Source organism: Lepidothrix coronata, unplaced genomic scaffold (genome assembly GCF_001604755.1).
Source record: "Lepidothrix coronata isolate B3197 unplaced genomic scaffold, Lepidothrix_coronata-1.0 Scaffold78, whole genome shotgun sequence".
NCBI classification, from domain to species: domain Eukaryota; kingdom Metazoa; phylum Chordata; class Aves; order Passeriformes; family Pipridae; genus Lepidothrix; species Lepidothrix coronata.
The window spans coordinates 2,915,816-2,925,972 of NW_016690258.1; the positions used below are offsets into that span (position 1 = coordinate 2,915,816).

The 10,157-nt window shown below is 47.6% G+C and overlaps 1 protein-coding gene across 1 annotated transcript; it reads left to right on the forward strand.

Annotated features, from left to right (window-relative positions):
* The first annotated feature begins 2,272 nt into the window (after window positions 1-2,272).
* On the forward strand, window positions 2,273-9,388 carry ALAS1 (5'-aminolevulinate synthase 1). The gene is made up of 10 exons (XM_017819982.1): window positions 2,273-2,486; window positions 3,195-3,401; window positions 4,298-4,453; window positions 4,539-4,761; window positions 5,225-5,409; window positions 5,970-6,149; window positions 6,318-6,482; window positions 7,589-7,857; window positions 8,342-8,504; window positions 9,111-9,388. Exons 1-10 carry the CDS (start codon window positions 2,288-2,290, stop codon window positions 9,269-9,271), a joined length of 1,908 nt encoding a protein of 635 aa, XP_017675471.1. The 5' UTR covers window positions 2,273-2,287; the 3' UTR covers window positions 9,272-9,388.
* The last annotated feature ends 769 nt before the right edge of the window (window positions 9,389-10,157 follow it).

The window sequence follows — 10,157 nt, forward strand, 5'->3', positions numbered from 1 at the left end:
AGCGACTGAACTAATAATTTGAAACACTATCCCGCTATTACTGAATGCCCCAGACTCCTGCTATCCTAACTGCTGTACAGGCTCAGGTCAAATGCCATAGCCTTACTTTAATAATTTATTTACATAACAAATAAAAACTAGCATGTATCTAATTTAATGCTGCCCACTGATGGGAGGCTGTTTCTGCATTACACTGACAAATAATGAGCTGCTTAAGATCCGAGCATCGACACTTGTTAAACAACACTGTCTTAAATTTCTAATAAGCAAGAGAACTGCGCTTAAAGCACACCTGCTAAAGCCTTACTAAAACCCAAATCCCGTGCCCTGCCTTGTAAAGTCCCAGCTACTTTTTTCAGGGCTCTGTGAGGAGTATGTGAGGGCAGAACTCTGTCCCACTTTCTACCTCAGAGCTTGGTAACATGCTGGAGCTCACAGCGAGTCTGACATTTGACTATGTTTGAGGATGCCTTCCTCCTGACCGGCTTGCTCAGATCCCAAAGTTAATGTACTGCAGCCAGCATCCTCTAAGTGAGTCAGTGATGAAGAGAGGATGCTCAGACAAATACCCTGCTGGTCATTCCCCTACCCTCTGACAGAGGGTAAAGACTAGTCTAAAGACTAGTTTGCAATATACTGACCAATATTTTCCAAGTGCCTTTTATATCCAAACTTGTGTTCAGCAGCCACAGTCCCACACAGACTTTGCATTTCTCTAATCACTTTATATGAGCACCTTCTAGTAACTACACAACATGATTACATGCAAGGCAAGAGTCAAGAAAGAGCAGGCTTTAAAAAAGCTCTCCTCCAAACCCCGTACCTGTTACAAAATCCACTCTTGCCTCAAAGTGCTTGAGACAGCCCTCAGCTCTTTACCCAAATCCTGTCTTCCGTGAAATTGTTTCACAAGATGAAGGAAAAAAAACGCATCATCATTTTTCTTCCTCTGTTTTTTCCACACTTCAGCAGTCAGTATGTGCTGTGGTTTGAATGACCAGACACATAAGGAGAGCTCCTTTTACCATTACCTACCTGTAAATAATTCTTTTAAGCAACTAAACTTTAATGCCCATTGCAAATCAGAGGATGAAGGGTTCAATTTTACTTCTTGCTGTTCTTTTTCCTTCGAAACACGGCAAAAACACAGTGATGGAAGTCTAAGCACCCCTGTCAGAGATGCTGTTATTCACACTGGCTGCAGGCAAAGTGAGAGGGGCTCGGGATCCCACCACCACCAGCGAGACCAAGCGCTGCATCCCGAGCCTCCGAGCACGGACTCCACGGGGAGTCAGAGGCACATTTAGGAAGAAAACACCGGGATGGTCTGAGCAGCGCTGGATTTCCCCACGCAGCTGACTCAGAGCTCGCGTTTTCCAGTGAACAGGCGCACCCCTCAACCCACCGACTGTGGGGCGAGGGACTCCAAAACTTCTGGGAAAGCAGCATTTGCATAGCCTGAGGCTGACAGGAAAACCCAGAGCAGCGTTACCCCCGTGGACCATGCACTCACAGCCCTCACAGACCCCTGGCAGCTACTCAAGCCCCCTCCGTGCCCTTATGACTCCGAGGGAGCGGCTCAGTCTCCTCTATACCCTCACAGCTCTTCTACCCCCTCATGGCGCCCACCCCAGCCGCTTACGACCTCCGGGGGACCCTCCATGTCCTCAGGACGACTCCACTTCCTCACAACCCCCGAGAGCCCCTCCATGTCCTCAGGACGCCCCCAGCCCTTCACAAAGCCCCGGGTTCCCTCCATGTCCTCAGGGCGCCTCCAGCCCCTCCGACCCCCGAGAGCCCCTCCATGTCCTCAGGACGCCCCCAGCCCCTCACAAAGCCCCGGGTTCCCTCCATGTCCTCAGGGCGCCTCCAGCCCCTCCGACCCCCGAGAGCCCCTCCATGTCCTCAGGACGCCCCCAGCCCTTCACAAAGCCCCGGGTTCCCTCCATGTCCTCAGGACGCCCCCAGCCCCTCCGACCCCCGAGTGCCCCTCCATGTCCTCAGGACGCCTCCAGCCCCTCACGACCCCCGGGGTTCCCTCCACGTCCCCAGGACACCTCCAGCCCCCCCATGGAACCAAGAGACTCCCCAAAGCCTCCCGCGAGCACCCCGCAACCTCCGCGCAGCCGCCCCCGCTCCCTCCCCGCGCCTGCGCCGGCAAAGCCCCAGCGCGCCTGCGCCGCGCCGCCGGGGCTATAAAAGGCGGCGTTGCGGGAGCACCGCCCGGTGTCACCTCCCTGTCCCTGTCGCCGTCACCTCCGGCGTGTCCCGGCCGGCAGCAGCGAGCATGGAGGCGGTGGTGCGGCGCTGCCCGTTCCTGGCCCGCGTCTCGCAGGCGTTCCTGCAGAAGGCCGGGCCGTCGCTGCTGCTGTACGCCCAGCACTGCCCGCGCATGATGGAGGCGGCCCCGCCGGCCGCCCGCGCCCTCGCCACGTCCTCCGCCCGCGGGCAGCAGGCGGAGGAGGAGACCCCCGCGGGCCGCCGCGGTGAGTACTGGCCCGAGGGGCCCCCCACGAGGGGAAAAAAAATAACCCAGACGTGGTGTGTCACAGGGGGAAACTTCTGGAATAGGCAGCGCCGAGGCAGGGGTTGCTTAATCCTTTAAATGCCCGCCGTTAATTGAATTTAGGGCATAAATCAGACCTGTTCGGGCGTCCCGGTTGGGGATCTGGGATCCTCGACCTCGGAGCGGTGTTTCTCGCGCTTCAGTGGTGCTTCATCCCACCCGGGAACATTCCTTGGGGGATTCTTTCCCTGGCGCTCAGGGGGAGGAATTGGGGCTTGCGGCAGAGGAAGCTGCATGGATCTGAACTCCTCGAAAGTAAAATCACAATCAGTTAGGCTGGAAAAGCCCTCTGAGATCGAATCTAACCTACGACTGAATGCTACCAGGGCACTAGGTGCCATGTCCAGTCTTCCCTTAAGTCTTTTCCTTAAATCTTCCCACTGGGAGTGAAAGAGATTTATTTTTTTTCTCTCAAAGGGTACAGGGCTAAATCTAGTGTCTTAAAGCAGATGTCCCTTGGGTGTTACTAGGAATTTGTGCTTGTATAAATAAAATGTGACTGCTCGGTTAAATAGTTGTGAACGGGTCGTGCCAAATTAATTGCAAAGGTGATGGATAGAAAAGCTTAAGTTGGGGTGTATTAAAATGATGAAGCTGAAGTGTTTTCCCTTCTCTGCCCCCACCTCAGAGGCCAAAAATACCAAAGAAGTGGCCCAGCAGAATAGAGATGGAGCCCAGCCTCCTACTGGCCACCCCCCTGCTGGTGCTAGCCAAAGCTCTGCTACCAAATGCCCGTTCCTGGCAGCTCAGATGAATCACAAGAACAGCAACGTTTTCTGCAAAGCCAGCCTGGAACTCCAGGAGGATGTGCAGGAAATGCAGGCAGACAGGAAAGGTACGTACTCCGTGTGCTGAAGCGGCGATTCCTTCTGAGAGCTTCTGGTACCTGACTTGGCCAGGTCTGACAGTCACCACTGGCATGATGCAGGCGGGATCATGGGAGACTGAAGGAAAAAGAGCTTGTGTGCAGGGTTTCCCTGGGTGATTTTGGTGTGGGAATACTGTGTGACGTATTTTGATGTGCTGGCTGGCTCTGGATGTGTGAATCAAGCTGATGCACTCACACCCAAAGCAGATGCTTAGATCTGAAGAGAACTGGTATAGACAAAGATTTTATATCCAAAGAGGGAAGAAGCTGTGTCGAGACATCAGGCAGGTACCAGCACAAATCCAAGCAGATGGTTTTGGGGTGGGTTTTTTGTGTTTGTGGAACTAAAGGGTGTTGACTGGCTTGCAGTCTTGATGCGGAAGGGCTGTCCTTCAAAGGAAGGAACTTTTCAGCAGTATCAGTAAAGCCTTGCTGCCTGTCTCAGGAAGCTTATTTTACTTTTCTTTTTGCTTTCTATGGCACAGTTAAAAAAAAAAAATCTGTGCTAACAGAAAGGAAGGAGCTGACTAGAACTCTTCCTTCAGTTAGGTGTGTACCAACCCTTTCAGATAAATGTTATAGCTGTATACAGCATTCTTCTGAGTCATGATGAACCAAATGTGTTGTAAGGAAGTTACATGTTGTATTTTGATTGGTTAGCAAGGCTCGTCCTTTTTTCTCGTCCAATGCAAATTTGTAAGCAAATAAAGTAGTTGATCATAACAGGGGCCTGAGTTTTGGGCATGTACTTCCTAAAGATTGAAGAGTTAGGCTTACCTAAAATGTTTGCTTTGCTGAACTCAACTTATTTCATTTTGATTCAAAACAATTAAGCTCACTGGAATTTATTACAATGCCTGTAGGTACAGAATTTGCCAAAATACCAACTACTTCCGCAGTAAGGAGCATTGAGACTGAGGGAGAAGAGCAGAGTGGCTTGCTCAAGAAGTTTAAGGATATTATGCTGAAGCAAAGACCAGAAAGTGTCTCTCACCTGCTTCAGGATAACTTGCCAAAATGTAAGAATGTCGGGCAAAACCCCCACGGGGCCTGGTCTGCTGTGATTATTTCCTGTGTGCTTAAGAAGTCTCTGTCTCGTTTCAGCTGTATCCACCTTCCAGTACGATCAGTTCTTTGAGAAGAAGATAGATGAGAAGAAGAAGGATCACACCTACCGAGTGTTCAAAACCGTGAACCGGAAGGCGCAGGTCTTCCCCATGGCAGATGACTACACTGACTCCCTGATCACCAAGAAAGAGGTGTCTGTCTGGTGCAGCAATGATTACCTGGGCATGAGCCGCCACCCTCGTGTCTGTGGAGCAGTTATGTGAGTAGTGCTGTGTTCTTAAGAGGCAGTTTCAAGCTATGTGGCCCTGCAGAAGCTTTTGTGGGAAGGCTTCTGAGGAATTGATTTCTGTACTGTGCTACATAAGTTGCTTCTGATATGATTCTTGCTATGCAGTTAAGCGTGCACTCTTCCCTTGAGCTGGGGTAGGTAACTCAGTGTTTGGTCCAGGGCTGCACTGTACCTCTTGGTCACTGATTCTGCTCCTTGGATTTTCCTTAGAAGCCCCCAAATGTTACCAGATAAACTGGATGGTATATTGCAGCTGTACTTGGGCACTGATTTCTTACCTTACTGGGTTCCTGAGTTGTGCAAGTTGCTCAAAGACCTAACAGTTCCTTTTTAGTATAATCCTGATTATGTACTAGAATGTTTTCAGCAATGATCCTTCATTCCTCTCTGTGTCACAGAGCAATGCTAATGCCTCTCTTTGGGCCCTCTTTAGGGATACACTGAAACAACATGGTGCTGGAGCAGGAGGCACAAGAAACATTTCAGGAACAAGTAAATTTCACGTGGACTTGGAAAAAGAACTAGCTGACCTTCATGGAAAAGATGCAGCACTGTTGTTCTCATCTTGCTTTGTAGCCAATGACTCCACTCTCTTCACTCTGGCTAAAATGCTGCCAGGTGAGATCTCAAACTGCACCCCTGTTACCACAAAAAACACAGCCTTACCCTAAGCTGTTGGGAGTACGTTTTACAAATAGCTGTCCAAAGTGAGGATTCATCCTAGTCCATCAGCAAAGTATGGTTGGGTGCCACTTCTAATGCCATGTTCAGGTTATGTTCAACACAAATCATAGTATCAGCCTACTGAGACCGAGATCTAGGAGCTGGGAACTGCTGGAGGAATTAGACAAGCAGAGAATCTTCTGCTCTTGCAGTTAAATTCTACCTGAAAATGAGACAGCGGGAATTTAGAAGTTGTAAGAGTTACATAAAAGTACTGAGGACTTTAAAATCTTCTGTATTTCCTTAAGCTCCAATTTGCCTTAGTTTGAACACCTAAAATAAACCTTAAATATTATTCTTGCTTCATGATCTGTAACTTGCTCTTTTGATCAAGAGCATTACTTCCAAGAACATGGCTACCCTTGTTTCCTGAACACTTCACATACATAAAACAATGCTGGGAATTGGTTAATGTTTTCTGTATACTGAAAAGTGTAACTGGGCTGTTTCCTCAGGTTGCGAGATCTACTCTGATTCTGGAAACCATGCCTCCATGATCCAGGGGATCCGTAACAGCAGGGTGCCAAAACATATATTTCGCCATAACGACGTCAACCATCTTCGAGAACTATTGAAGAAGTCTGATCCATCCACCCCTAAAATTGTTGCATTTGAAACTGTTCACTCAATGGATGGTAAGCTGACATGAAAGCCTCCTCTCTCCTTCCATTTAGTCCTCCAGTCATCTGTATTTTAGGTCTAAAAGCGCACAGTGCTGTAAGGGCTGTTTAGGGGTAGTTCTGGTGTTTATCCAAGCTGCATACAGGGAATCCTGAACTGCCAGTTGCTGGTTTGGTTCCTAGGTGCAGTCTGTCCTCTGGAAGAGCTGTGTGACGTGGCCCACGAGCACGGGGCCATCACTTTTGTGGATGAAGTGCACGCTGTGGGGCTGTACGGAGCTCGAGGTGGTGGCATAGGAGACCGGGATGGAGTCATGCACAAGATGGACATCATCTCTGGAACGCTTGGTATGCATGGCCTGGCACTTCCACAGGAGCTAAGGCACCAAAGCTTCTGAGCAGCCAAATTAAGTGGGTTAACTCAAAATCTGTCTACTGAAATAAACTTGTTGAGGGCTCTTGGGGGTAGGATTTTTTCAAAAAGCCCAAAGGATTTAAGTTTTCCCCACAGTTTGAAAAGCTTCTGTTAAGCTACTTAGACTGTCTTACAAATCAGTCAAAGAAAAACCCCAAACAACGGTACCTTAAGCAAGCTAGCAAAAAGTCCTCCAGTGCCATGTTATACAACTCAAGAATAAATTCAGGTGAGAATGCTAGTAGAGTAGTTTCTCTATATTTAGTAGTACTTAGTTCCTTTATGTGAAATGGAGTACTCCTAATCTAGAAATCTGAGATGGGGAGTTATGTAAAGAGGTTTGGCAAGAAAAGAAGCAACTGCTATTATCTAAGTAGAATACAGGCTCAGGAGTTAGTTTACTGCTGCAAATTGGAAGGTTGTTTAAACAGCTTTCAAAACATAAATAAAATTTACTAGGAAAGTTCATGGTTTTGGAACTTAAACTTGGGTTACAGCCTAAAAGGAACAGAAGCATTCACCAGACACCCTAGTTCTGTCTGTGGCTGTGTTCTGCTCTCTGAACATTTGGAAAGGGGGCCTGGTATCAACTACACAATCACAGTAACAGCCTTCTGTGCTCCTTAGGAGGATGGGCTATTTGTAGCATCCCTGGAACAGATTATTTTAAATCTGCTGAGAGACTTAGTGTTGATCACTTGGGGTCACTATTGAAGTATCTGCTTGATGATTGGACTTATAAAGTCTTTCCCAAAATCAAAATTTGAGTATTTGAGAGAGTCTTGAACTGTCCTTGCTGTGTAGTAACTAGATCCAGGTTATCAAGATTGGCTTAAAAACAAAGCTGTACCATGTGCTGAGTAAATACAAGATTAGCAGAGGGGGCTGGAATTGTTGCCTGCCATCACTGTGTGACTGCGTCCGGTCAAAATAACTCATTCTTTCAAGTGAAAGGCTGTAATCTTGTAAACTTCAAGCCATTCTAATGGATGGAAGGAATAAGTTTGGTTGCCCTTTTTTTTTTTTGTTTAATCTTCAGGCAAAGCATTTGGATGTGTAGGAGGATACATCTCCAGTACAAGTTCTCTGATAGACACTGTTCGTTCATACGCTGCTGGCTTCATTTTCACGACATCCCTGCCACCCATGCTCTTGGCTGGTGCCCTGGAGTCTGTCCGGACCCTGAAGAGCCCAGAAGGGCAAGTTCTGAGGCGCCAGCACCAACGGAACGTGAAGCTCATGAGACAGATGCTGATGGATGCAGGGCTCCCCGTGGTGCACTGCCCCAGTCACATCATTCCCATAAGGGTGAGTACTTAGGACACCGTTGACACAGGACTGTGGCACCCATTTTGCCCTCCATGATCACACTGCATGTTCAGGTATTAGTTACTACCTTCACAAAGCTCAAACTCAGCTTAGTACTCAAAGTGAAGTGCCAGCAGTCTGGCTTAAGCTGAGCTCAGCCTGCTGTAAATGTTGTAAAGCAGAGTGAGAAAGTGTGTGAAACCCACAAACTAACAGTATACAGAAAACAGGGAAATTGATAACAAGCTAGTTAAAACAAGCTATGGGGTATAAACAGCTAAGTGCCTGGGCTGCAGTGATGTGCTTATGCCCAGAGAGCTCTACAGCACAGGCTTTAGCCCTTCTCTCTCTTTCATACATGTTATTTACAGTAGCAAAGGGGAGACCGGTCCTACTGGATTCTTGTAGCTACCTAAGTTGGTCTGACGGCTCTGCCACCTTGCATCTGTTGGTTGATCTTGTAACTTAAGATCTTGAACTTCAGGTTGCAGATGCTGCTAAAAATACAGAGATCTGTGACAAGCTGATGAGCCAGCACAGCATCTACGTCCAAGCCATCAACTACCCGACGGTGCCTCGTGGGGAGGAGCTGCTCCGTATCGCCCCTACACCTCACCACACCCCTCAGATGATGAGTTACTTTATCGGTGAGTGGGCTCTTGCATCAGTGCAGGGAAGATACTGGCCTGTCTGTGCAGTCTTTGTACTGTAGGTGAGACTGGAAAGCACCAAAGTTTTAGATGTCACCACCTGAACAACTAAATCTGGACATCTTTCCACTGCAGCATAGGAGCAGGTACTTCTGAACTTAAACTGCTTTGAGCATGACATGTGAAGGGTAGTGCACTGTGCCCTAGAACAGAATGTGCAAGGCCAGTGCAGACCTATACCCAGCTGGTTCTGTCACAGCCACTCCTGCCAGGGCTCTGCTCAGGCATTGTCCAAACCAATCTTCACACATTATGTGGAGCCCAGAGAAGTCTACTGTTCTCAGCTGAGCTGTTAGCTTGTCTTAAACATGGATCTGTCCAGGGAAAGTAGCTCCTCCTTGATCCTGTCAGGCGAGGTGGTGTGAGGATAGCTGAGACTTAGTTGCAGCCCATTTGTCTCAAGAGGTAAATTGTGTCAAAGTGAAATCCTATTATCTCTCCTCACTTGCTAGGAGAATAAGTATGCTGACACTTCTCTTCTGCTGCTTCTCTAAAGCGAATCCACTCTTTTAAGCTTTGATTCTGGTGAACTTTTCTTAACAGAAAAACTGCTGGCTACGTGGAAGGATGTTGGTCTGGAGCTGAAACCACACTCATCAGCTGAATGCAACTTCTGTAGAAGACCCCTACACTTTGAAGTGATGAGTGAACGGGAAAGGGCCTACTTCAGTGGCATGAGCAAACTAGTATCTGTCAGTGCATGAAAGTAACAGTGTTAGCTGTATTCTTGTTCTAGTATCAAGTCAGTAGCATTTTTTAATTGCTCAATTATTTTAATTGTAGTTGAAGCACTAAGCTCTGAAAATAAATTTCTAGAGCCCCGATGCCCAGTTGTGTTTTTGTTTGCTTCTCTATGTACCTTCCGTAATGGAACTGAAGTGCCAGTGGGTGGGAGGGCATTTGATGGAATAAAACAATGCTCTACAGCTTAATGCCCCTCAGCTGAACTTACTGCCTTTTCACTGGCTGTGCCCAAAGAACTTCACTAGTGCTCCCTGGGATGGGTTTATTTATTATGAAAAGAGAAAATAGCTCCTCGTGAGCTTCTCCCTGAAGGCTTTTGAAAACGTGCAGATATAGTAGTACATACACACTAAAACTGAGAGTGTATCACTTCAGAAATGCTGTATAAGCAGCTTGCCCCTATTTTTTGGGAAACAGGCAGGCATTTAGAATGGGTTCTGCTAGATGCTGTCTCCCTTTACTGCCATATTCTTCCTCTGAAGTTTTGTGCACAAGCATTCCCCCTCTGATGTCCACTACTAAGAAGAAAAAGGTGCTGGTAGGATTTAATAAGTGATATTTTCTGACACCCTGACAGTTACAAAACCAAGGTGGTGGGGTGGTAGATACAGATTGTTTCTGGCCTCCTGTGTCTGCAAGTCTGCATGGGCTGCTCTCCAGGGCACTCAGAGGTAGACTTTGGTGTAAAAACTGCCAGCAAATACTTAATAATTCAGGTCTCTTGACAGAAGTAATTTTAAGAAAACATCAGTCCTGCCTTTGCAACCTCTCTGAAAACTTAGGCCTGTTATGCCTAATTGCCACCCTATTTCATGCTTCCATGAATAGCAAGGGCAGGCTTTGAAC

Coding starts and splice junctions, on each gene's coding strand:
- ALAS1 (XM_017819982.1), top strand. CDS start 2,288: ATGGAGGCGGTGGTGCGGCGCTGCCCGTTCCTGGCCCGCGTCTCGCAG. Junction 2,487..3,194: donor GACCCCCGCGGGCCGCCGCG/GTGAGTACTGGC, acceptor CCCCCACCTCAG/AGGCCAAAAATACCAAAGAA. Junction 4,762..5,224: donor CGTGTCTGTGGAGCAGTTAT/GTGAGTAGTGCT, acceptor GGCCCTCTTTAG/GGATACACTGAAACAACATG.